This window comes from Ctenopharyngodon idella, chromosome 1 (genome assembly GCF_019924925.1).
Source record: "Ctenopharyngodon idella isolate HZGC_01 chromosome 1, HZGC01, whole genome shotgun sequence".
Taxonomy (NCBI): domain Eukaryota; kingdom Metazoa; phylum Chordata; class Actinopteri; order Cypriniformes; family Xenocyprididae; genus Ctenopharyngodon; species Ctenopharyngodon idella.
In genome coordinates, this window is record NC_067220.1 from 3,552,863 (window position 1) to 3,580,707 (window position 27,845).

The window sequence follows — 27,845 nt, forward strand, 5'->3', positions numbered from 1 at the left end:
TACCGTTTTTCGCCTGCTATATAGTAGGGATTTCAGATGCAGCCCTTGTGAACTTCTTATGAAATATAAGTGATAAATACAATGGGACCTATAATTTATTTGTACATAAAGACCAATTACAAAACAGAAAGGTGATAACCGGAAGACGAATCAACAAAAACTGACTTCAAAATACAAGACATGAATGACCTTCAGCATGAAAGACTGACAGAAAACCATCACAAACATTTCGGCGGTGGACAGGGGTCAGCATGGGCACCCTGACTATCCAGCCCCATACGCAACAAACTACGATGCGCTGCGTATTCTGACAAGGAGGCCCTAATAGTGCAAGATATTATTGTTTTGACATAAAATTAAGTGAGTTTATGCTTGAAACAAGAAGACATATCTGTCAGTGAGATAAGATTCAAGTTTTGAATCAAGTTTCTAACCCCAATGGCAGATATTTGTTCTTGTTTCAAGCATAAACCCACTTAATTTTAAGACATTTTTCACAGTATCTCAAGTCAAGTAAATGTATCTTGATTTAAAAATGTTTAGATATTTGTGCTGGAAAACAAAATGAGACTGAGGAAGAAATGAAACATGTTAACAGATGAACATTTTATGACAAAACATCACTGTTGTCAGCGTGACGTCAGCAGGTCGTTTCCCATCATGCTCGTGTTAGTTTAGTTCAGTCACGCTCACAAAATCTTCATTCTGATTGTCGGATCATAGTAAATGATTTCAGTGTCGTCTCTGTTATTGTTTCATTGAAGCGGATTGTCTGCTTATATACAGTTAATGTACTGTATGAAAACTGGCCTGAGAGTGCATTTCCACGCAACAGTGCTGCTGCTGCTCTTTGACTGCACATACTGCGGTTAGTAACACACACACGCATTCACACACACACTCACACAAACACACACTTATACAGAGAAACCGCAACACTCTAGCAGCAGCACATGCAGGAATATAAAACCCAAATTTTGCAAGTCAAGTGTGTGTGTGTGACATAGAGGAAAGAGGAAGTTGTGTGCAGTTGAAAGGCTTCCTCCCCTCTGCAGTGTTGCAGAGCAGCAGTAGCGGTGCGGAGAAAAGAACGAGAGACGACAGAGGAGACGCTCGCTGGACATCCTGAACAAGCAGGAAGACGACAAAGGTCAAAGGAGAGAGCGAGAGACTTCATTAATGAACACGCGCAATCATTCAAGTCATCGCTGGATCTGAATCTGTGCTGACTGTTGATTCGCTGTGTTTTGAAACTGATTCGTGATGTCGGGTTTGAAGTTTAACTCTGGGATCATGGATGCGTTAGGAAGGTTTTAGGTCACCTGAGGGCCCTTAGCGTTCGTATCGTGTGGAGATGGAGTTGTGGAGGCAGTGCGCCGGATGGCTGATTCAGTGCCGAGTGCTTCCTGAGAACCACAGAGTCACCTGGGACAGCGCACAGGTGAGTGTTTACGTGTGTATTACAGATGAACGAATCACTAGAACACATTTCTCAGTGTTTCCAAACTCTTCACACAGTGTCTCTAACCAGCTTTCAGCTTCACAGCAGTAATTTACACAACTAAAATGAACTAAAACTGCCAAAACACTTCACTCATTTTTTAAAATCGAGTCATTCTTCCAGAACACTAGCACTCAAAAAAACACCAACAACAGAGACACTCTCTCATGTTCAGAAAACACTGTAGTGTATGTTACGTGATCCATTGTTACGTTACAGCAGAAGATTATTCCAAGTTTCACATGTTATAGAGATGGTACTGAAATTCTTCCTTCTTAAATCAAGATGACTTGTTTAAAAATGTTTAAAAATGAAGGTAGTTTATGTATAAAAAATCTGCCAATAGGGTCAGAAATATAAACTTAATTCAAAGATTATTTTTCTGACCCCACAAGCATAAAAATGATCATAATTTAGTTTTTTTTTTTCTTCTTCTTCAGGAAAATGACTTAATATCTTTAGTGATTTTCCTTCTCAAGTAAATGCATCTTTGAGATTTTTTTTATGTACTTGTGCTGAAAAACAAGACCAAAATACTAAGTAAGAAAACCGTTTTTCAGCTATATCTAATTGTTTTGATAGTATTTCATGTTTTAAAATTTGAATATATTTCCATATGGTATTACTGTATAAATTTAGCAGATTACTGTCTTTTTGAGTTTTGTAGTATGTTCTCAGAACATTTTGCTAATGTTGCCATTACATTACGGAAAACGTTATTTCTGAATGCTCTCTGATATTAATATAATATGATATTCAAATGTTATGCGAATGTTACTTTTGAATGTTTTCTAAACGTTCTGAAACAAGTAGTAACATTAGATGAACATCCAACTAAAATATTTCAGAAAAACATTATTAAAGACCAGATAACTTTGAACAAACGTTACTGGAAGAACGTTTGTTCTTAGAATTGAATGAACCTTGCCAGAACGTTCTGAGAACGTTCCCTGTTAGCTGGAAAATGACATGGAGGTTCATGTTGTTTTGTTGGTTTTTGCTTTCAAATGGAAAAAAAAAAAAAAAAACATTCATGTCATTTGAAAGATGCAAAGCAGTGATGAATGATCCTCAGTTTAGCCCACAGAGACTGATGCTGTGTTCACTGGGTGAAGAAGTTCATGCTGATTGATGGATCAGTATTGTGAACGCCAGTGGGCCGCGTCCCCCTCCATGTCTGATTTTGTCAGGTCTGTCTGTCTGGATTTGATTTGACTGAATGTGGAGCTTTACCAGTGTTTTATTGTGTGTGTGACAGGTGTGTGATCTGGCCCATGCGCTGAGAGATGGAGTTTTACTCTGTCAGCTGCTCAATAACCTGCTGCCGCAGTCGGTCAACCTGCGACAGATTAACCTGCGACCCCAGATGTCTCAGGTACGTGAGAGAGAGACAGTATCTGTGTGATATGGAAATAACTCGATGACAATCACCAGCGCAGCTGCTGATCTTAATGGCAAATGAGCATATGTGTGTGTTTGTGTGTGTTTGTGTGTGTGTGTGTGTGTTGAAGCCACAGAGCAAGTTAAACTTGATAAACAGAGTGTTAACTGGTCAGTGTTTAATGGTAACCTCTAGTGTCACACAGACACACACACACAGATTTAAGACAGTTTATTGTGTTTGTGTTGCTGATGAATTTACAGCAGTTGTTTCATGTACAGCAGTTTCATTACACTTCCTTATTCTCAACTTAACTTCCTCCTGCACACGCTCATTCACACTCACACTCACACACACACTCACACTCACACACACACACACACACACACACACACTCACTGCACACACACCCGCCGCACAAGGCTGTGACTCAGGAAGTACTTTAAATGCAGATGTAGACCACTGTTTCTGCATTTGTCTCAGTGGTTCACACACACAGTTTTATTATGACTGATCTGTCTATCCATCTGTCTTTCTATCTTTCTATCTATCTATCTATCTATCTATCTATCTATCTATCTATCTATCAGGGCTAGATTGGTAATCTGGCATACCAGGCATTTTCCCGGTGGGCTGATGCACTTTGGGGCTGCTACAAGTGTTTTTGTTTGTTTGTTTGTTTGTTTGTATCTTTTTTAGAGGACTGGCCTATCATGCAGGGACAGCAGCCCATTTGATTGTGTAATATATAATATATGACGGTCAGGCATAACATTATGACCACAGAGAGGTGAAGTGAATAACACTGATTATCTCTTCATCACGGCACCTGTTAGTGGGTGGATATATTAGGCAGCAAGTGAACATTTTGTCCTCACAGTTGATGTGTTAGAAGCAGGAAAAATGGGCAAGCGTAAGGATTTGAGCGAGTTTGACAAGGACCAAATTGTGATGGCTAGACGACTGGGTCAGAGCATCTCCAAAACTGCAGCTCTTGTGGGGTGTTCCCGGTCTGCAGTGGTCAGTATCTATCAAAAGTGCTCCAAGGAAGGAACAGTGGTGAACCGGCGACAGGGTCATGGGCGACCGAGGCTCATTGATGCACGTGGGGAGCGAAGGATGGCCCGTGTGGTCCGATCCAACAGACGAGCTACTGTAGCTCAGATTGCTCAAGAAGTTAATGCTGGTTCTGATAGAAAGGTGTCAGAATACACAGTGCATCAGTTTGTTGTGTATGGAGCTGCATAGACACAGACCAGTCAGGGTGCCCATGCTGACCCCTGTCCACCGCCGAAAGCGGATAATGCTCCTGCCTCAAAGCAAAAATGGATCAGGAATGGTTTGAGGAGCACAACAACACGTTTGAGCTGTTGACTTGGCCTCCAAATTCCCCAGATCTCAATCCAATCGAGCATCTGTGGGATGTGCTGAACAAACAAGTCCGATCCATGGAGGCTCCACCTCACAACTTACAGGACTGAAAGGATCTGCTGCTAACATCTTGGTGCAGATACCACAGCACACCTTCAGGGGTCTAGAGGAGTCCATGCCTCGACGGGTCAGGGCTGTTTCGGCAGCAAAAGGGGGACCAACACAATATTAGGAAGGTGGTCATAATGTTATGCCTGATCGATGTATGTGTGTGTGCTAGTGATATTAAAAATATAGATATTTTGATATGTATAGATTCTGACGTCAGTTTCCACAGTATTGATACACTGTTATTAGCTGTGCATTCTTGCTCTGTCTTCTCTCCGACAGCGAATTGACAGTTTGACACATACCCACCTCCTCTCACTCACTCGTCTCATTCGCTCCAGCTGAATAGTGCTGTTAAAGAGCACTAATTTCAGCGCGTGGTTGCGGGTATTGCACATAATTTTACTCATTCCTGCAGGTTTTGCACTCACACCAAAAGCACGCACGCCACTGATCTGCTGTTTGCAAGTGGAGCGCACACAGAGCCGCCTACAAACAGCTCGCGAGTACCAAATTAAGTTATTTTTCGTGGCTTATTGCACTTAGAACAAAAGACAGAGAGAAAATCTATCATCTACTGAATCTATCTATCTATCTATCTATCTATCTATCTATCTATCCGTCTGTCCGTCTATCCATCAATCTATCTATCTATCTGATTGATTGATTGATTGATTGTGTGTTTGTGCAGTTCTTGTGTCTGAAGAACATCAGGACGTTCCTGTGTGCCTGTCAGGAGAAATTCGGCATGAAGAAAAATGAGCTTTTCGAGGCCTTTGACCTGTTTGACGTCCGGGACTTTGCGAAGGTATGGGTAATGTGTGATCGTTGTGATGATGTCACTGTGTTGACGATGATGTCACACTAATGAATGCTCATACCGTAGGTGATCGACACGCTGTCCATCCTGTCGCAAACGCCACTGGCTCTGCAGAGAGGATTCCGGTAACACACTCTCACACACACACACACACACACACACACACACACAGATTGGTTCAGTTAGTCATGGTTTACTCACCCTCATGTTGCTCCAGACTCGTCTGACTGATTCTCTGTGGAACATAAAAGCAGATGTTCAGCAGAATGTTCATGCATTCAGTGTTATTCGTGTTTGTTGTCATTTTCACTGCAGGCCGTTTCCAGATGAAGCATGTGTTGGAGATGATGACATCTACACGGGCCTCTCAGACCAGATCGAGTGAGTTTAGAGACAAATCTGTGCAAAGAAATCTGACAAAACCTCTTTTGGGGAACATCCAGGGACGTCCTCGTTTGTCAAAACAATATACCATGAACAATGTATAGATAATGTTTTTGTGCTAATGTTTGGAGAACATTATTAAAGAACTCATAAGGATTGTTCTATTAATGTTACTGGAAGAACATTTGCTCATAACTTTGAGAGAACCTTGCCAGAACACTAGCTAAAGTTCTGAGAACATTCGCTGTTAGCTGGGATAGAAATAAATAAATAAATGATTGTCTCTCAGTGACACGGTGGAGGAAGATGATGATCTTTATGACTGTGTGGAGGAAGATGAGAATGAAGGAGATGATATTTATGAAGATCTGATGAGGACAGAGGAACCAGAAACAGTGAGACACACACACACACACACACACACACACAGACCCAAATACAAACAGAGAACCGAATTATAGATAACTGCACACATCTGTTTGTCACAGCAGCAGAAAGTTGAAGTGGACAAGAGGAGCTGCTGTCTTCAGGAAATCAGACAGACAGAGGAGAAATACACAAACACACTGGAATCAATACTTCAGGTACACAAACTCACACTCTCATAAACATTCACACACAAACACACACTCAAATATAACAGTAAATGAGCTGCTGGTCCCCATAGGAGAGACGAACACACAAATGACCTCTCAATAATATCTTGTCTAACATTCTTAGCATATGGAGATGTCCAAGGTCAAATGATCTGAGCTGCATTCCACATTAATTTTATGTTATTTTCATTTTATGTTTTATGAATTCATTTGATTATTAACATTTTTAATGATAATGTTGTATTAAATAAAAAAAAAACTGTGGAAAAAATAAAATTGAATTTTGGGGAAAATGGATTCAAGTAAAAAAAAAAGTGTTAATTAATTAATTATATCAATAAATTAAATTAAAAACAAATAAACATTTTAATAAATTCTTAAGATGGACAATGGATGGAATTGTTTCACTTAGTAGGATGAAAATAATCTGTTATTTAAAGAACGCTCCCTTTGCAGTCGCTGGAGCTGTCAATCAAACAGTGCGAGTTTATCAGTGACTGAGTTCTGGACATGCCCAAAAACTCCAGCTTTATTCAACGAATCTCTTATTTACATCGCGTTTGCACTGTTAGTGACGATGAAAACATTCGTTAGTGTGCAGAAATTGAGTTGCAATGACGAGATCACTGTTTTCATGCGCTCAACAACATGTCTGTTATCGGCTGTTCATCACTGCAACCTTTCATGCCACGATCTAAATATAATGCCATAGATCTAAATCTCAACACTTTTCACGATTAGTTAACCTTGAGAGCTGTAATAGTAAAAACATGCTAATAGTTTGAGAGAGTAATACTTGGCTATTTCAAATGGAAAGATGTCAGCCAATCACAGCAGTGGGCGTTTACACTGAAGTCTCACAGAGACACGCCCCTTAAAACAGAGCGTTCAAATCAGAGGGATAAAATAAGGGAAGAAAAAATATCTTTTATATCTAAATTATGACAATTTTTGATGTAAAAAGCATACTAACATTATAAGTGCACCCCAGGAAACATTATAAAACAATAAAACAACACAGTTCATGACCCCTTTAATTGTATAATAATTCATTATATTCATGAAAAAATTATAAATTATTAAATTGTTAAACTTATTCAACTGAATTTGAGCAAATATGAAATGTATTTCATAAGGCCCCATGTTAATTAGTAGAAGTTTTATGTCAAGCCACATGAGAAGTGGCTCTCTGAAGGATCACACGCTCCGGAGCCGAAAACTGAGGCTTTATATGTGCCGCTGAGGCTCTGACCATTGGGCCGGTGTTATGTGCAGGTGCTGTGGTTTACTGATTCTCTCACACTCACATCTAATAATGAGAGGAACGTGCCAGTCAAACTGAAAGTGAAAGTGTTTCATCAGCCGGGTCTGTAACCACGAACACAGCCGCTTCTCTCACAGACACGTGAGCACTCAGGTGTGTGTTTGTTTGTGTGTCCACAGCACTTTCTGAAACCACTGCAGCCTTTCCTTCAGCCTGTGGACGTGGAGAACATCTTCATTAATATTCACGTGAGTCTCTCCACCATCATCATCACCTTATCGGTGCCTTTGGTTCATCTGTTCAGCTCAATAATCCACGTCATCTCTCACAGGAACTGGCCAACACTCATCGCTCTCTCCATCAGGAGCTGCAGGAGTCCATACTGCACTTAGGAGCCGAGAATCTCTATCAGATCTTCATTGACTACAAGGAGAGGTACCAGACACACACACATAAACACACACACAATCAATCACCTTTTGAGGGAACTCAACGCTGCGTCGACTGATGCTATGGGGATGCGTCCTCTGAGGCATGTGTAACATCATGCCATTCATTGGCCGACGCAGCGCGATGACATCGCAAGGTGCACCTGAGAACACATCATCAGCTTCTTTGTCTTCAGGAAGACGCTTGTTTGTGTGCTGTGTGAAGATAGCAGTGTGTTTAAAAGAAAGGAGAGAAGGTAAACAGAATAATGGCGAGCAGACAGTTCAAACGGTGTGTCCCTCCACCATGCCCAGATTGCCCATGTTTTATAACGCCTGGCTATGGTCACGAGCTGTCTGGGAGCGGAGCAGGCGCAATGAGCCCTCGAGGGGGCTGGATAAATTCATTGCGCTGATTTCTCACTAAGAAAGCTCCGCTCCTGGCTGGCTCTCCTCACGAGTGAAGAGAGTCAAGCCGCTGAGCCCCTTGTTTGCCAAGGAAGTGTGTAGGAATCTCAGACGGAGCTGATAGAGGAGTGTGGAGGAGTTCCCCTCACCCCTCCTACCGGCTCCATTGTTCTTATGCCAGCCTCTTCCACGGAAGACAAGGTATTATTGCTTGCCTATGACTCTGATGAGATTGACTTGGTGTGAGTAGAGACAGATACTATATCTACAAGACCTGTTTCCTTCTCCGCTCAGCAAAGCACTGAATACGAGGAGCTAGAGAAGCTTATGACTCGAAGTCCACAGCCCGACTAAGCCTGAATTGGTCCGGCTTGAAAAGCAAGACTGCAGACGGTCACTTAGCCGAACAATATCTGTGGAGTGTACAGCTCCTGTGAGCCTTCCGTTTCTCCCAGACCTGCACACTGAGGTGTCAGATGCGTGGAGACATCCATACTCCACCCACATGGTCCATTTGGCCTCAAGTTATTTGAATGTAGAGGGGCTGTGTGAGCAGGGTTAAGGGAGGATGCCACGGGTGGACAGGAATTTAGCGAATTACCTTTTTCCCGGGGGCATCTTCATCACTCAAGGCTACTGTTTTGCCCTCTAAACCATGTCAAATGACATCAGGATTGGTGGGCAGATTGTATACAGCAGCTGGTCAAGCTGGTGGAGCTTTGCACACTATGACAGTCCTGCAAGCCTACCAGACAGACCTGCTCAAAGAGCTATATCAAGGGAAGGGTTTATCTCCCGAGGCAGTCTCTAAACTGCGTATAGCCACAGATCTAGATCTTCTTGCCACCAAGCAGGTGACCCACTCCATCTATGGTAGCGATGGAGAGGCATCTGTGGCTTAATTTGTCGGGCATCAAGGAGTGTGATAAAGCCGTTCTCCTTGATGCCTCTGGACTTTTTGGTACTGCCGTTGAGATGGTGGTGGACATGTTTAGAGAGGCGAGAATGCAGTCGGCCGCCTTTGGGAAGTACATCCCTCAACGGGTCCAGGCCTCTCCTAAATAGTCTGCGCTCTTACCAGGAACAAGTTCCTGGACGGAAAAGCAGAAGGTGTGTGTGGCTGCCTGAGCTCCTCCTCCGAGGAGTAGGGAGCGGCTGCCCAAGCTCTCGCCCTCCTTTTTTTAATTCTTTTTCCTTCCTTTTCACATTCTTTTTTTCCTCTTCTCCCTCCTTTCCCCTCTGAGGAGGGTGTTGGGGTACAATAGGTTGTTTTTAAAGGGGAATAAAACTAGGGGATGGCTGGGGTCATGTTGAGCCTGGCACCCGTGATCAATGTTGGGGAATATTGCGTTACTCCCTGAAAAAGTAACTAATTGTGTTACTTAGTTACTTTTTATGGAAAGTAATGCATTGCATTACTTTTGCCTTACTTTTTCTCACCTGGGCTGGGCTTGCTTGTTTGATTTTTAACAACAAAAAAGTTATATTTTTGGCAAATGTAAAGACCCTTTCACACCAAAAGTGGAATGAATAAGCCTCAGGCCTAAGGAAGTGCAACCTTACTTCCAATTTCTCTCAACATGCGGTCAGGAGAGGTGTCAGTCTATAAATGGGAAAACAAAGTAACTTGAATTACTTTTTTGAAAAAGTAACTCAAATATTTTGTTGTAAATCTAAAAGTAATGTGTTATTTTTCTAGTTACTTTGAAAAAAGTAACCTGATGCGTTACTCAAACACTGCTCGTGGTTAAAATTTTAGGACTGGGGCGGTCTAAACTGAGGATGGGCCCACTCCTTACCCTAAAAAAAGGGTAAGCTAAGCTTGCTTTACTAAGGCCCGAGGAGCCTGCTGTTCCCTGATAGAATATTCTTAGAAGTAGAGCTGGACAGACGGCTGTATAACAGTCGTTGTACTCTCTTCTCTGTCACCTTCTCCAGGTATGGATGTTAAGTAAGGTTATGCTCCTGATGTGGGTCAAGATGGATGTCAGTTTATTGATAGCTCTGCTCTAGGGGATCTAGACTCTCCTGGAGCATGGCGTGGGCTAGTTTGAGATTCATTTGAGCATAGAAGCTTCAGGGCCTTTCCAAACCTCTCTATACTAGTTACTGGGAGCAAGGTGCGTACTGCTCATCCATTATTGGTTCAGGACTAGGGCCTTTGAGTTTATAGTGCCTAGGTTGTTAGATTGGTTCTGACCACAAGAGAAAAAACAGGCATTGGTCAGCATGGTGTAGTTGGTATTGACGTCCCCATAGTGTCAGTTGACGAAGTGTTGAGTTCCACCGAAATATTACTATACAGTACTATATAGACATATTACTGTAACTCAATTACTAAAACTTTAACTAAAATGGATTTACAAATGATTTACACACTAAATGTTTTCATGATTGAGGCCTGATGTTGAAGATGCCCCTGATCTGTGTGTGTGTGTGTGTGTGTGTGTTGCAGGCTGCTGCTGTATGGACGTTACTGCAGTCAGGTGGAAGCCGCCACCAAACACCTGGACAAAATCACCAGCAACAGAGAAGATGTGAAGATGAAACTGGAGGTCAGAAACACACAGACCACAGACGCATTTTGATCTGATATAAATATTTGCGACTAACCTAGAGGCGCTGCAAACACCCATTGGAGGTTTTAAATAGCAGAGCCACTCATTTAGTGTGTGTGTGTTTGTCAGGAGTGTTCGATGAGAGCCAACAGTGGCAGATTTTCACTGCGAGATCTGCTGATGGTTCCCATGCAGAGAGTCCTGAAGTATCATTTGTTGCTTCAGGTAAAACACACACACGTCCTCATGTTGCTTTTCTTGTTTCACTTTATTACCAAGTACATTTTCAAACATTTGATGACAAATGTCCCTCTCAGGAGCTCATGAAACATACAGTGGACCAACAAGACAAGGAGAACTTACGCACTGCACTGGATGCCATGAGGGTGAGTGTGTGTGTGTGTGTGTGTGTGTGTGTGTAAAACAAGGTCTTAACCTTAAATACTCAGATATATTTAAAGAAGTTGATACTTTTTTTCAGCAAGGATTAAAAGTGACAGAAAAGACACTTATAATGTTGTAAAAGATTTCTATTTCAAATAAATGTTGTTCTTTTGAACTTTCTGTTGATAAAATGAAAGTGATGTGTGTGTGTGTGTGTGTGTGTGTGTGTGTGTGTGTGTGCAGGATCTGGCTCAGTGTGTGAATGAGGTAAAGAGAGACAATGAGATCATCCGTCAAATTACAACGTTTCAGCTGTGCATCGAGAACATGGTACAGAACCGCTTGAGAACGATTCACTTCAGCTCTGAACTCTGACTGATTCTGAATCATTTGTGTTCATTCAGACTCTCTCTCTCTCTCTCTCTCTCTCTCTCTCTCTCTCTCTCTCTCTCTCTCTCTCTGTTTAGTCTCAGTCTCTGGCGTTATACGGCCGTCCCAAAATAGATGGAGAATTCAAGATCTGCAGCCCAGAGAAGAAGTCCAAACAGGACAGGTGTGTGTGTGTGTGTGTGTGTGTGTGTGTGTGTGTGTGAGTAGGTGAAGGGTTTCAAACTCTATTAAGGCCCATTCACACCAAGAACAATAACTATAATGATAACTATAACAATAACTAAAATAGCAAATATAACTATAAGGATAACTACAATCATAACTATACTAACTATAACAATAACTACAGCAGTAACTATGATAACTACAATGACAATGATAAATATAAGCATAATTATAAAGCTAAAACAGCAACTATGACTATAACGATAACTATAATAACAATAACGATAACTATAACAATAACTATAATTGTAACTATGACTGTAACTATTATGGTAACCGTAACTATAACGACAAATTTAAACTATAAAACTCTGAAGTTAACTATAATGAAAACCATAACTATGACTATTACTATAATGGTAAAAGTAGCTTTAACGATATCTACAGCGAAAACTATAATGATAGTAATAACCATAATGGTTATGATAACTAAAACAATAACTGTAACAGTAACTATAACGATAACTATCACAGTAACTATAACAGTATCTACCACTATAAAATGATAACTATAGGTAATAACTTTAATGGTAATGATAAGTAAAATGATAACTGTAACAGTAACTATAACAATAACTATGATGATAACAGTTACTACAACTAAAACTATAATAATAACTTCAGTAATAATAACTATAATGGTAATGATAACTATAACGATAACTACAATGATAACGATAACTGTATCTATAATGATAATGAACTATATTAGCGTCACACCAGCTGACGTTCTGTTTATTATAAGCACTGCAGTTTTGTCGTCTATAAAGCAGGATGGATTCTGATTGGCTGTCAATGTTTTTATCGTTCGTCAGCTGGGACAAAAATCGCTCTGAAAGTGACTCCCTACTCTCGAGTGATTATAGTTACACTTATTGTTCTTGGTGTGATCAGGCTGTTAGTGTGTAACGTGTGTGTGTGTGTGTGTGTGTGTCCAGGTACGCGTTCCTCTTCGACAAGGCTCTGTTGGTGTGTAAGAAGCGCAGCGGGGAGAGTCTGGAGCTGAAGGAGCTGATTGAACTTCAACATTACCAGCTGAGAGACGAACCGTCAGGAGAGAAAGACAACAAGAAGGTCTCAGTCTCGTCATGTTTCCTCAGAACTTCATCTCCAGTGTCTCCTGTGTGTAACGCTTGTGTGTATTTATAGTGGACACACACGTTCCTCCTGATGGATTTATACGGTCAAGGCGGCTACGATCTGTACTTTAAGACGCGTGAGCTGAAGAAGAAATGGCTGGAGCAGTTTGAGATGGCGCTGTGAGTCAATCAACTTATTACATTTATATTTTTTCCAGTATTGATTATGATAAGAGCTGTATATTCAGATCCGTGGCAGTAAACGCATGTGAAATGATATTTCTGTTGTTTGAACTTCAGTTATTAATATGTGGTGTGTGTGTGTGTGTGTGTGTGCAGGTCGAACATGTGTCCGGAGAACAGCTCTGCTAACGGTCATGACTTCCAGATGCACTGTTTTGAGGAGACCACCTCCTGTAAAGCGTGTCAGATGCTCCTCAGGTGATGCTCTTTTCCACTCAACACACTGCCTGTCAAAGGTTCATGTCCTGCTGCTTCTTGAACTGATGAATTTGGCTTAATGACGTGGGAAAGTTGCTTGCAGCAGAGCATGTTTTATATTTTCAGTTTTTATTTTTATGTAGTTTTAGTAGTTCTGTTGTTTTTGTCATTTTATTAGTTTTTTTTTTTTTATATATTTATCTATAATTTTTTATTTTGTTTTAGTTTATTTCCGTTTTAAGTTAATGAAAATGTTTTTAAAAGTTTTTTTATTGTTGCTTTAAGTTGTTAATTTTAGTTTATCAATTAAAGTTTATTCATTTTTAAAAGAATATATATATATATATATATATTTATTTTTATATTTATTTGTTTTTATTTTTCCACTTTTAGTAATTTCAGTATTTCCAAACTTATTTCAAACCTAGCTCAGTTAGTATCATTTCTCATTTAGTTTAAGTTTTTCATAAAATGTTTATATTTTATTTCGGGTAATGAAGGGGAGTTTTTAAAAAATATTTATCTTTATTTTTTTATTTTATGTTTTAGTTTATTTCAGTTTTATTTCAGTTAATCAAAATGTTTTTAATAGTTGTAAATTTCAGTTTTTATTTTTAGATTAAATAGTTATTTTTACTTAATATTTCAAATATTAACACTATTATTTGTAATTTTTATTATTTTTTTAACATTTCTATTAATTTTTTTTAATTCAGTTTTTATTTTTAGTTTAGTTAATTTTACTTAATTTTTAATATTCCATATTTTAATACTAATATTTGCCATTTTTATTCATTTTTAAAATGTTGCTATTTAATTATTAATTTATATTTTAGTTTATTTCAGTTAATGAAAATATTTTTAATAGTTTTTTATTTTAATTTTAGTTTATTAATTGAAGTTTATTAATTTTTAATATTTTATATTTTCAAACTATTCTTTTTTTTTTTTTTTTCACTTTTAGTAATTTCAGTAGGTATCAGCATTTCTAATGTAGTTGAAGTTTATGTTTTGTACTGGGTAAAGGATGTTCTTTAGTCGTAGTGTTTGTTATTAGTAACGGTTCGCAGCTCAGTTTCGGTGAAAGCTCTTTTTAGAGCGAGAGGAAGTTCTGAGTCCTGAATCATTTTAACGTTGTGTTTCATCAATCCTCGTTGAACTCAGAAGATGAAGGCGAGTGCAGACGTTTGGGCTGATCGTGTGTGTGTGTGTGTGTTTCAGGGGCATCTTCTACCAGGGCTACCGCTGCACGCGCTGTAAGATGGCCGCTCATAAAGAGTGTCTGGGCCGAGTTCCTGTGTGCGGACGAAACTCTGGTGAGACAGACTCTGAGCGCGTGACATTGTGACTGTGTTGATGTTCCTTCGCTCGATTTCACATGTGCTTCTCATTCACTCCACAGAATTATCTGGAACGCTGAAGAAGGTTTGAGCGTCTGAAAACTCACTCTCACAAACTCAACTGTTTTTGTCACTTTCTTCTTCTATAGTTTTGTGTTATTTTATTTCTTTACTGCACTTTGGCCAATAAACTGGACTTTAAACACGCCTTGACATAATAATGATAAACCCGTTTACACACTACGAAAGTGACCCTGAAAGTTTTGGTGCAGAATATGGTGTCATTTATTATTTCACACAATTTTTATTCTTTTACTTTTTCCTACAAATTTTAATCTTTAACAATATAATATAGTATAATAATATAATAATATGAAAAAAATATATATTTTAAAATAAAAATAATACGCAAATACATATAGCTTTTATATGCTGCTTTAATATTATAATTAGCATATTTAATTCGAACAATATATTAGGATTTAACATAATTCAACAAATATGATATAATGTTATATTTATTAAATTGTATTAAATTATAATATGCATATTTTTTAATTTAGTTTTAGTTTACAAATATTGTATAATGTTATATTTATAAAATTATTTTAAATTATATTTGTATATTGTTATTTTATTTTCTACCATTTTTAATCTTTTATATGCTGTTTCTATAATATAAAAAATGTAATATAACATAATATAATATAATATTCAGTAATCATGTGTGTTTTCCTGTTTCCAGGGTAAGACGATGAGGTTAGCATCCCAAAGACAGACTAAACCAGGTAAAAGCGCATGTCAGACAATTTCCTGATATTCACACACACACTCGTCCGTGTCCTTCACCCTCGTCTGTCTCCATCAGGTCTTCCCAAGATGGAGGTGTGTATGGACTACTACGGTCTCCCTCCGCCGCCGGTGGCGTTCGGTCAGCCGCTGCAGCTGACCGTGGGTGACGTGGTGGAGCTGACGCGAGCCGAGGTCGACCTGCAGTGGTGGGAGGTGAGAACACGCGCCTCCGCTACGAACTTCAGTCGCATCTGTTCCGCCATCCGAGTGAAACGCTTCCGAACAAGAACAAATGTAGGGCGGGGCTTGATTTTGTCTGTGGGGAATTGATTGGATGGTGTGATGATGTGCAGAAATATTCCTTCAGTATTCCATAAAAAAACTAGATTTGATGGTGAGTTTAGGCGGCGTGTGAAGGAGGTTAGAGCAGGTCACACATCAGTCTCGCCCTGTTCTGATAATGGAGAAGAGAAACTTCAGTGCGTCTGCAGTTCTTTCCTTCTCTTTTTCTCGCTTCAGTAGTTGTTTCTGCTGTTAATTCCTGGATATGACTGCTGTTGTTTCAGGGCAGGAATCTGACCATCGGTGAGGTCGGCTGGTTTCCCTGCAGTAAAGTCCAGCCGTTTCTACCGGTAAGTTGAAGCTAAAAAAAAAATATAATATAAATCTTCTTGGTAACTAGTACTAGAGCAGTAAATGTGTTGTTGTGTCTCTGCAGGCGTCACCTCCAGATTTATCAGGACTGCCCTGGTAAAACACACACTGCTCATCTACATTCACTCCTTGTCATTAAAAGCACAGGACTTAAAGTTTCCAGTCATCGTGTTGTGACTGCGAGTGTGTGTGTGTGTGTGTTTCAGGTTCGCTGGTAACATGGACAGGGCCGGTGCTAAAACTCTGCTGACGTCTCGCTCCGACGGGACGTTTCTTGTGCGACAGAAAGATGCCGGAGAATTCGCCATCAGCCTCAAGTACTGTCAACACGTCGAACACGCTGACTGACAGCTGTCAATCAAACTGCACTAGTGACACGCCTCTCTGTCTCTGTCTCAGGTTCAACATGGACACCAGACACATCAAGGTCACGTACTCAGAGGGACTGTACAGAATCAACGAGAAGAAAGCCTTTAAGGGGCTGTATGTAAGTGATCACACGGCAATTATTGTTAGTTATTGTTACAATTATTGTTACAGTTTTTTGCTACAGTTATACTAACAGTTATTGTTAGGTATTGTTACAGTTATTGTTATCTTTAGTTATTTTTACACTTTTATTGTTACAGTTGCTACAGTTATTGTTTGTTATCGTTACACTTATTGTTACAGTTATTTTTAGTTATTGTTACAGTTATCCTTAGTTATTGTCAATTAACATTAGTTATTACAGTTATCATCACCGTTATCCTTAGTTATTGCTACACTTATTGTTACAGTTATCTTTACAGTTATAGTTTTTGTCCAGTTATTCTTAGTTATCCTTAGTTATTGTTACAATTATTGTTATAGTTTTTGCTACAGTTATACTAACAGTTATTGTTATCTTTAGTTATTTTTACACTTTTATTGTTTCAGGTATCATTACAGTTATTGTTAGTTGTTACAGTTATCAGTACCATTATCCTTACAGTTACTGTTACACTTTTATTGTTACAGGTATTTTTACAGTTATCGTTACAATTATCCTTAGTTATTGTTGGTTGTTGTTACAGTTATCCTTACAGTTATTGTTAGTTATTGTTTCAGTTATCCTTATAGTTAGTTATCATTATAGTTATCACTAGTTATCTTTATAGTTATTGTTACAGTTGTGGTGTGGACTTTGCTATTCTGTTAAGAGTTAGAAATATTAAATAACTTTATAATTATAGTTATGGTTCTCGGTGTGAGCGGGTCATACAGGTTTGTAACAACATGAGGTTGATTTGATGATTTGAGCCGCATCGGTATCTGTGTTAATGAAGGCAGCAGTGTTCGCTCCCTTCAGACGCTGTCAGGATCAGAGCTGGTGTGAGAATGTGTGTGTGTGTGTGTGTGTGTGTGTGTGTGTGGCAGGAGCTGGTGCAGTACTATCAGGAGAACTCGCTGAGAGAGTGTTTCAAAGACGTGGACTCCAGACTGCAGACGCCCTACAAGCAGCCGGAGCAGAGCGCAGCGCCGGTGCACAGTAACTCACGCAGCGCAGGTACAACACCACACTCCTGCTGTGACACACACACACACACTGACCCCACAGCTAACCGCTCCGTCTGTGTGTGTTCACAGGGGCGAGCGAGCGCTATTACGGCACCGCCAAAGTGCGCTACGATTTCTCTGCGCGTGACCGAACCGAACTCTCGCTGCGGGAGGGAGACACCGTCAAAATCATCTCCAAGAAAGCTCACAACGGCTGGTGGAGAGGAGAGGTGTACGGCAGGGTACGACACACACATTTCACACTGCAAAGAGACCTAAAAACAACATTTACTCGCCCTCATGTAGGACCATCTTCAGGAACACAAACGCACATCTTCTCCATAAACTCAGCACCAGTTTATATTTAAAAATTTTACATTTTATATCTTGGCTAGGACATTCCTGTAAAAAGATTTTTGATCACACAGAGACTTTTTAAATACATTAAAATAAAGTATTTAATAACTGTAAGGATAATGGTAACAATAACTTTAACAATAGCTAAGGATAACTGTCGATAACTGTAGCGATAAATTTAACAACAACTAAGGATACATAACGATAACTAACGATAACTGTAACGATAACTAATAACTAACGATAACTGTAACGATAACTAACTAAAACGTAACGATAACTGTAACAATATATGTAACTAAAACTGTAATGATAACTAACAATAACTAACAACAACTGTAACGTAACTGTAACTAAAAATGTACCGATAACTAAAACGTAACAATAACTGTAACAACTGTAACGATAACTGTAACTAAAACGTAACAATAACTGTAACGATAACTGTTAAACTGTAACAATAATTGTAATAACTAAGGATAACTGTAACAGCCGTAACATTAAAGGGTTAGTTCACCCAAAAATGAAAATTCTGTCATTTATTACTCACCCTCATGCCGTTCCACACCCCTGAGACCTTCGTTCATCTTCAGAACACAAATTAAGATATTTTTGTTGAAATCCGATGGCTCAGTGAGGCCTACATAGGGAGCAATGACATTTCCTCTCTCAAGATCCATTAATGTACTAAAAACATATTTAAATCAGTTCATGTGAGTACAGTGGTTCAATATTAATATTACAAAGCCACGAGAATATTTTTGGTGCGCCAAAAAAACAAAATAACAACTTATATAGTGATGGCCGATTTCAAAACACTGCTTCCTGAAGCTTCAGAGCGTTATAAATCAGCGTGTCGAATCATGATTCGGATCGTGTGTCAAACCGCCAAACTGCTCAAATCACGTGACTTTGGCGCTCCGAACCGCTGATTCGACACGCTGATTCATAACGCTCCGAAGCTTCCTGAAGCAGTGTTTTGAAATCGGCCATCACTATATAAGTCGTTATTTTGTTTTTTTTGGTGCACCAAAAATATTCTCTTCGCTTTATAATATTCATATTGAACCACTGTACTCACATGAACTGATTTAAATATGTTTTTAGTACATTAATGGATCTTGAGAGAGGAAATGTCATTGCTGGCTATGCAGGCCTCACTGAGCCATTGGATTTCATCAAAAATATCTTAATTTGTGCTCTGAAGATGAACGAAGGTCTTACGGGTGTGGAACGGCATGAGGGTGAGTAATAAATGACAGAATTTTTATTTTTGGGTGAACTAACCCTTTAACAATACTTACCTTTTTATTCCATGGCAGAAACAAGCTTCCATACAGATCTCATCTGTGCTGATACGACAGGTTTATGAGTAAGAAGGTCATACGTGTTTGCAGCAGCATGAGGACGAGTAAATGATGTTGGTTTCTGTCTGAACAGTCCCGTTCTGTTCACGGTTTATTAACACGAGTGTTCTTCTACAGGTGGGCTTGTTTCCTGCTAATTACGTGGAGGAGGACCATTCAGATTACTGCTGACCAATCAACACCTTCATTCACCGTCACACTGAACGTAACTCTCGCGAGGCCACACGAGCTGCGTCCCGAACTGAGACACAGCCACAATCAGTCGTTTACATGATCTCCGCCTGGGGTTTGTTGGCTTGTATATAGAGAGTTTCCATTCATGAGTGTTTTTCACTAGACGACAGACCAACTGAATGATTTTTTAGAGCCACTTGTTTGGAGTGACTTAATTTAGATTATTTCTCAGATCATCGACTCTTGTGCTTTACGAGATGTTGATATTTCAGTGGATGTAATAAGGTGTTTTTTCCTTGAGATTCTGATTAAACATGTTTGTTTGAAAACACGAGTGCTGTTCATCAAAAACAGAGGCTTGATCATACATAAATATGAGTTTTATTTCCAAATAATATCAAAACAATTCAACTGAACAGATATTCTGATGCTTCGAGACATGATGAGTGTGTGTGTGTGTGTGTGTGTTTTCTACTGGTAATACAGCTCCAGGTTCATGCCGTCATGGATTTCATCTGATGATCAGAGTCAAAGATATGAACAATTTCACATAATAGACAGACTGAATGTTTCATACAGACACACTAACTCACATATGATATAATCTTAACACTTTACAGTATGGTTTCATTTGCTGACATTAGTAACTTCATTAGTTAACCTGAACTAACAATGATTTCTACAGCTTTCATTCATCTTAATCATTCATGTTAATTTCAACATTTACTGACACATTAATAAAACCAAACGTTGCATCTGTTAATATTATTTAATGCAGATTAAAAAAAAATCTAATTATGCAAATAAATTAATAAAAACAAATTATTATAATATGTATTCATATCTAACACAATTGATGTGACTGTAGAGAATGTTTTCTGTAATCATGAGATTAATAACAGTTTCTCTGTTACGTTTCTCTTCAGATAATAATTAATATTACTGTATAAATTGGTCTTTCAAACATGAACACCTCTGATTTAAAGCTTCTGAGTTTACATTACTGTTGGGTAAGTTACTCTAAAAAAATTACTAGCTACTAATAACTTATTTACCAGTGTAATTAGATATAGAATATACTAATTACTCTACACAACCTAGGTGTATATGACTATCTTCTTTCAGACGAACACATAAATATCCTGCCTCTTCCAAGCTTTATGATGTAGTGAATGGGGGGTGAGATTTTGAAGCACAAAAAAGTGCATCCATTCATCATAAATATAATCCATATGACTCCAGGTGGTTAATAAAGGCCTTATGAAGCAAAGTGATTGGTTTCTGTACGAAAAATATTGATTTTTAAAACTTCATAAACGCTATACCGCACAAGTTGACTTGCGGCATGTAGGAGTGTCGTAAGCTCAGACGCCTCTCACGGTTTAAACAAATATGGCTGTGCAACAAACTCAAACTCCTCTTCTCGTATATCAAAATTCTCTGACATTTCTCTTTAAAAATCCTGTTTTAGACTTCTAATTTTTATGACCATTGTTTTGTTTTGCTCTCTCCTCATCATCACGTCATGTGTCGGGTCAGAGGTCACTCTCCCGCCGCAAATCAATGTGTACAGCCGTCTGCTGGAAGCTAGTTATTATAGTTAATAAGGTTTTAAATATGGATATTTTTCTTACAGAAACCCATCGCTTCGCTTCAGAAGGCCTTTATTAACCCTCTGGAGCCGTATGGATTATTTTTATGATGGATGGATGTGCTTTTTTGGGCTTCAAAATCTCACCCCCCATTCACTCCCATCATAAAGCTTAGAAGAGTTAGGATATTATTAAATATATCTCCGACTGTGTTCATCAGAAAGAAGAAAGTCATATACACTAGGATGGTTTCAGGGTGAGTAAAGCTTGGGCTAATTTTCATTTTTAGGTGAACTATCCCTTTAATGTTAGTAAATGCATTAACTAGCGATATACTCTCTACATTCACTATAGACACTGATGAGACTTTTAAAGATTTCCAGGCCCGTCAAAATCCCCTTTTCCATGTGCACCATGTGCTTTTAAAACGGTGCGTAGGGATGTTCTGATCGATCGGCCGATAATGACTCGATCGGTAGTCGCTACATTTGGACGATCTCACAAACCGATCGCAATATGATGACGTAAAACCGTAAAAAGCTCCCGCAGAAGAGGGTTTTTTTTGGAGCATGTAAATGGTATACAGATGAGGTTTTGTGCCACATTCTGCATTGTAACTTTGAGAAACTTTAGTAAACCATAGTAAATCACACATCTTTATTTAGAGAAGGTTGTCTCTATTCAAACGAGCCCGAACACAACATCACATGATGCCTAGATCTTCCTCATGGAGTGACACTGACATGCTGCTCGGCCAAAGCTATAGGATTTACGGATCCGATCACGACGCAGTGTTTACCAATCTCATTTTAAAGTTCAACCAATGGAAACTGGATCGGACAGGACGATGTGGACCAATCGGACACTGTTTTACAGCATCGATCGATCAGATTGGCAGGTCTTGATTTACCGTACGCCACAGGATAGAAGAATCTTATTACTTCTTATTCTATGTAATTATAAATATCTTTGTGTTATTGTGGTGTTTAGCTCTTATGATCAGTAAAACACTTGTTTGTTTGAAGATTTTTTTGGACTTTTGATAAAAACTGATGGTTCAAAATGCCATAACGTTTGACTGTTTTGAGATGTCAACACAAAATTTGGCCCAGATGCAGTTGACATGATTGTGAACAAGCCCAAAGTTGATTATATGACCTTCCACAATATACTTCCTAATAGTCATCATGTCCCTAGTGTAAATGTGTTTCAGATCATTGATACACTGAGGGACGAGATGAAATGATTGGCGGAGATGAATCAAACCCAACAAAGCGTGTGAAGGATACAGTCTCCCAGTGTCACGTGGTCCTTGAATATGGTGTACCTGCACACAGACACATCACATTATAATCACACTGACTGCTAGATTCTCCACACGTGACGGTCATTCTCACCATTTCTTGAGCACGATCTTGTCCCAGCGCGTGCCCGTCTGAGCCGCGATCAGCTTCTTCAGGTCTCCGATCTTGTCCTCCTGACTGACACACACGGTTAAGACCGACACAACCCTCACAAAACGCAGACACACAGTCAAACTGGGACTGTCACACAGCGCTTCAAAGGATACTTGCATTTGACTCGAACCTTCTTCCCCAAACGGTCGTTACACACCACCTCAATCATCTCTGAAACAGACATCACGTGATTCAAGCACCGCTGTCAATCATTCACGAGCTTTCCTCACTGTGTTATTGATCACAATATGCTGTTCTGTATATATTTTTAGTAATAATAATGACATTGACTTCTTTTTTATTATCATTACGTTCTGTTTTAAATAACTATTATTAAATGAGTATCAGTAACGGTCTCTTAAATGTTATTATTTTAATCTCATTGAGGCTGTTATGGTTTTCAGCTCATCCAGCAGCATCTTTACCATTAAATGCGAAGGGTTTCGTTTAAACACACAAATGTGTTAAATTCTAGAAACAGTCACACTGATTACGCGTGTAAATAATCGACAAACCGAGTGAAGTTTGTAGATTTCTACCTGATTTTTCTGTCGTTTGTTCCCGCAGATAATCAGACGCGTTTCTCACGCAGACTCGCAGGCGTTTGCCGTAAACCAGCGCCGTGAAAACATCCGCTCACGTTTGGCCAATCAGATGCGCGCAAGTTTGACTGACAGCGAGTTTCACCAACGATATTCGCGAAGAGCGTAGAAGGATGAGGTCACCATGGAAATTGCCGCTAATCGATGTAAGGCGTCGTGAATGTCTTTTTTAAAATGTGAGAAATTAGAAAGAAGAAACTATCAATCGATTATATCGAATAATGGCAAAATAGAACATAAGAAACTCACAATAACACAAATTACACCACCTTAACCCCGCCAACAGGACACTTTTTTATGTCATAATTTCGACGTTTTATGTCATAAGTACGACTTTTTAAGTCATATTTCGACAGAGTAGGCCTATGTTAACATCGAATTTATCGTTGTTGTGAAACCGCTGTAGCATCACACGTGATATCTGTTAAGAGTCATAATTTTGACTTTTTATGTCATTTTTGTAATAATTTTTACTTTATCTTTTTAATGTCATAATTTTTACTTTTTATGTCATAATTTACAAAAGCATGATTTTTTTTTTTCTCTTATGTGGCAGAAACAAGCTTCCATGGGTAAAGTGTTGTTTTCCAGTGCTGCTTCTCTGTCGCCCTCTGTCGGTCAGATGCGCGCACGTTTGACTGACAGCGAGTTTCACCACCGAACCGAACTCTCGCTGCGGGAGGGAGACACCGTCAAAATCATCTCCAAGAAAGCTCACAACGGCTGGTGGAGAGGAGAGGTGTACGGCAGGGTACGACACACACATTTCACACTGCAAAGAGACCTAAAAACAACATTTACTCGCCCTCATGTAGGACCATCTTCAGGAACACAAATGCACATCTTCTCCATAAACTCAGCACCAGTTTATATTTAAAAACTTTACATTTTATATCTTGGCTAGGACATTCCTGTAAAAAGATTTTTGATCACACAGAGACTTTTTAAATAGGCTACATTAAAATAAAGTATTTAATAACTGTAAGGATAATGGTAACAATAACTTTAACAATCGCTAAGGATAACTGTCGATAACTGTAGCGATAACTGTAACGATAAATTTAACAACAACTAAGGATACATAACGATAACTAACGATAACTGTAACGATAACTAATAACTAACGATAACTGTAACGATAACTAACTAAAACGTAACGATAACTGTAACAATATATGTAACTAAAACTGTAATGATAACTAACAATAACTAACAACAACTGTAACGTAACTGTAACTAAAAATGTACCGATAACTAAAACGTAACAATAACTGTAACGATAACTGTTAAACTGTAACAATAATTGTAATAACTAAGGATAACTGTAACAGCCGTAACATTAAAGGGTTAGTTCACCCAAAAATGAAAATTCTGTCATTTATTACTCACCCTCATGCCGTTCCACACCCGTAAGACCTTCGTTCATCTTCAGAACACAAATTAAGATATTTTTGTTGAAATCCGATGGCTCAGTGAGGCCTCCATAGCCAGCAATGACATTTCCTCTCTCAAGATCCATTAATGTACTAAAAACATATTTAAATCAGTTCATGTGAGTACAGTGGTTCAATATTAATATTACAAAGCCACGAGAATATTTTTGGTGCGCCAAAAAAACAAAATAACAACTTATATAGTGATGGCCGATTTCAAAACACTGCTTCCTGAAGCTTCAGAGCGTTATAAATCAGCGTGTCGAATCATGATTCGGATCGTGTGTCAAACCGCCAAACTGCTGAAATCACGTGACTTTGGCGCTCCGAACCGCTGATTCGACACGCTGATTCATAACACTCCGAAGCTTCATGAAGCAGTGTTTTGAAATCGGCCATCACTATATAAGTCGTTATTTTGTTTTTTTTGGTGCACCAAAAATATTCTCGTGGCTTTATAATATTAATATTGAACCACTGTACTCACATGAACTGATTTAAATATGTTTTTAGTACATTAATGGATCTTGAGAGAGGAAATGTCATTGCTGGCTATGTAGGCCTCACTGAGCCATCAGATTTCATCAAAAATATCTTAATTTGTGTTCTGAAGATGAATGAAGGTCTTACGGGTGTGGAACGGCATGAGGGTGAGTAATAAATGACATTATTTTTATTTTTGGGTGAACTAACCCTTTAACAATACTTACCTTTTTATTCCATGGCAGAAACAAGCTTCCATACAGATCTCATCTGTGCTGATACGACAGGTTTATGAATAAGAAGGTCATACGTGTTTGCAGCAGCATGAGGACGAGTAAATGATGTTGGTTTCTGTCTGAACCGTCCCGTTCTGTTCACGGTTTATTAACACGAGTGTTCTTCTACAGGTGGGCTTGTTTCCTGCTAATTACGTGGAGGAGGACCATTCAGATTACTGCTGACCAATCAACACCTTCATTCACCGTCACACTGAACGTAACTCTCGCGAGGCCACACGAGCTGCGTCCCGAACTGAGACACAGCCACAATCAGTCGTTTACATGATCTCCGCCTGGGGTTTGTTGGCTTGTATATAGAGAGTTTCCATTCATGAGTGTTTTTCACTAGACGACAGACCAACTGAATGATTTTTGTTTGGATATGTTTGTTCACTTGTTTGGAGTGACTTAATTTAGATTATTTCTCAGATCATCGACTCTTGTGCTTTACGAGATGTTGATATTTCAGTGGATGTAATAAGGTGTTTTTTCCTTGAGATTCTGATTAAACATGTTTGTTTGAAAACACGAGTGCTGTTCATCAAAAACAGAGGCTTGATCATACATAAATATGAGTTTTATTTCCAAATAATATCAAAACAATTCAACTGAACAGATATTCTGATGCTTCGAGACATGATGAGTGTGTGTGTGTGTTTTCTACTGGTAATACAGCTCCAGGTTCATGCCGTCATGGATTTCATCTGATGATCAGAGTCAAAGATATGAACAATTTCACATAATAGACAGACTGAATGTTTCATACAGACACACTAACTCACATATGATATAATCTTAACACTTTACAGTATGGTTTCATTTGCTGACATTAGTAACTTCATTAGTTAACCTGAACTAACAATGATTTCTACAGCTTTCATTCATCTTAATCATTCATGTTAATTTCAACATTTACTGACACATTAATAAAACCAAACGTTGCATCTGTTAATATTATTTAATGCAGATTAAAAAAAAATCTAATTATGCAAATAAATTAATAAAAACAAATTATTATAATATGTATTCATATCTAACACAATGGATGTGACTGTAGAGAATGTTTTCTGTAATCATGAGATTAATAACAGTTTCTCTGTTATGTTTCTCTTCAGATAATATTTAATATTACTGTATAAATTGGTCTTTCAAACATGAACACCTCTGATTTAAAGCTTCTGAGTTTACATTACTGTTGGGTAAGTTACTCTAAAAAAATTACTAGCTACTAATTACTTATTTACCAGTGTAATTAGATATAGAATATACTAATTACTCTACACATCCTAGGTGTATATGACTATCTTCTTTCAGACGAACACATAAATATCCTGCCTCTTCCAAGCTTTATGATGTAGTGAATGGGGGGTGAGATTTTGAAGCACAAAAAAGTGCATCCATTCATCATAAATATAATCCATATGACTCCAGGTGGTTAATAAAGGCCTTATGAAGCAAAGTGATTGGTTTCTGTACAAAAAATATTGATTTTTAAAACTTTATAAACGCTATACCGCGCAAGTTGACTTGCGGCATGTAGGAGTGTCGTAAGCTCAGACGCCTCTCACGGTTTAAACAAATATGGCTGTGCAACAAACTCAAACTCCTCTTCTCATATATCAAAATTCCTTGACATTTCTCTTTAAAAATCCTGTTTTAGACTTCTAATTTTTATGAACATTGTTTTGTTTTGCTCTCTCCTCATCATCACGTCATGTGTCGGGTCAGAGGTCACTCTCCCGCCGCAAATCAATGTGTACAGCCGTCTGCTGGAAGCTAGTTATTATAGTTAATAAGGTTTTAAATATGGATATTTTTCTTACAAAAACCCATCGCTTCGCTTCAGAAGGCCTTTATTAACCCTCTGGAGCCGTATGGATTATTTTTATGATGGATGGATGTGCTTTTTTGGGCTTCAAAATCTCACCCCCCATTCACTCCCATCATAAAGCTTAGAAGAGTTAGGATATTATTAAATATATCTCCGACTGTGTTCATCAGAAAGAAGAAAGTCATATACACTAGGATGGTTTCAGGGTGAGTAAAGCTTGGGCTAATTTTCATTTTTAGGTGAACTATCCCTTTAATGTTAGTAAATGCATTAACTAGCGATATACTCTCTACATTCACTATAGACACTGATGAGACTTTTAAAGATTTCCAGGCCCGTCAAAATCCCCTTTTCCATGTGCACCATGTGCTTTTAAAACGGTGCGTAGGGATGTTCTGATCGATCGGCCGATAATGACTCGATCGGTAGTCACTACATTTGGACGATCTCACAAACCGATCGCAATATGATGACGTAAAACCGTAAAAAGCTCCCGCAGACGCGCATGTAAAGAGGGTTTTTTTTGGAGCATGTAAATGGTATACAGATGAGGTTTTGTGCCACATTCTGCATTGTAACTTTGAGAAACTTTAGTAAACCATAGTAAATCACACATCTTTATTTAGAGA

At 38.7% G+C, this 27,845-nt stretch overlaps 3 protein-coding genes across 6 annotated transcripts in view; 1 reads left to right on the forward strand and 2 right to left on the reverse strand.

Moving 5' to 3' along the window:
- LOC127517981 (proto-oncogene vav-like) lies at positions 1-25,911 on the forward strand. Of its 3 annotated transcripts, none has more exons than XM_051904250.1 (28): positions 1-1,441; positions 2,760-2,876; positions 5,053-5,169; positions 5,248-5,306; positions 5,497-5,562; positions 5,855-5,960; positions 6,057-6,149; positions 7,605-7,673; positions 7,757-7,860; positions 10,717-10,816; positions 10,949-11,044; positions 11,137-11,205; positions 11,447-11,533; positions 11,671-11,756; positions 12,757-12,892; positions 12,968-13,077; positions 13,237-13,338; positions 14,560-14,654; positions 14,741-14,763; positions 15,424-15,466; positions 15,547-15,683; positions 16,037-16,102; positions 16,189-16,220; positions 16,331-16,441; positions 16,524-16,611; positions 17,523-17,652; positions 17,733-17,884; positions 19,484-19,869. In XM_051904250.1, the coding sequence occupies exons 1-28, from the start codon at positions 1,355-1,357 to the stop codon at positions 19,535-19,537; spliced, it is 2,535 nt and encodes an 844-aa protein (XP_051760210.1). In that variant the 5' UTR covers positions 1-1,354; the 3' UTR covers positions 19,538-19,869. The 3 variants fall into 3 exon arrangements, with proteins under 3 accessions (XP_051760210.1, XP_051760202.1, XP_051760193.1); XM_051904242.1 differs by lacking the exon at positions 19,484-19,869 and adding an exon at positions 25,515-25,911 and having other exon boundaries at positions 4-1,441; positions 6,054-6,149; XM_051904233.1 differs by having other exon boundaries at positions 8-1,441; positions 6,054-6,149.
- Positions 19,903-27,845, reverse strand: part of LOC127518372 (ubiquitin-like protein 5) — a 9,353-nt gene continuing 1,410 nt past the window's right edge. The window contains exons 1-5 of one of the 2 annotated variants that reach the window (XM_051904960.1): positions 23,129-23,266; positions 22,703-22,760; positions 22,530-22,613; positions 22,422-22,459; positions 19,903-20,055 (exon numbers count right to left, since the gene is read on the reverse strand). In XM_051904960.1, coding sequence (XP_051760920.1) covers positions 20,012-20,055; positions 22,422-22,459; positions 22,530-22,613; positions 22,703-22,758 — 222 coding nt within the window. In that variant the 5' untranslated portion in view covers positions 22,759-22,760; positions 23,129-23,266 and the 3' untranslated portion in view covers positions 19,903-20,011. Of the gene's footprint in view, positions 20,056-22,421; positions 22,460-22,529; positions 22,614-22,702; positions 22,761-23,128; positions 23,267-27,845 lie in introns of those variants that run through there. The other variant, XM_051904967.1, reaches the window with a different exon arrangement.
- Positions 25,945-27,845, reverse strand: part of LOC127518363 (ubiquitin-like protein 5) — a 3,311-nt gene continuing 1,410 nt past the window's right edge. The window contains exon 5 of the mRNA XM_051904948.1: positions 25,945-26,089. Coding sequence (XP_051760908.1) covers positions 26,046-26,089 — 44 coding nt within the window. The 3' untranslated portion in view covers positions 25,945-26,045. The remainder of the gene's footprint in view (positions 26,090-27,845) is intronic.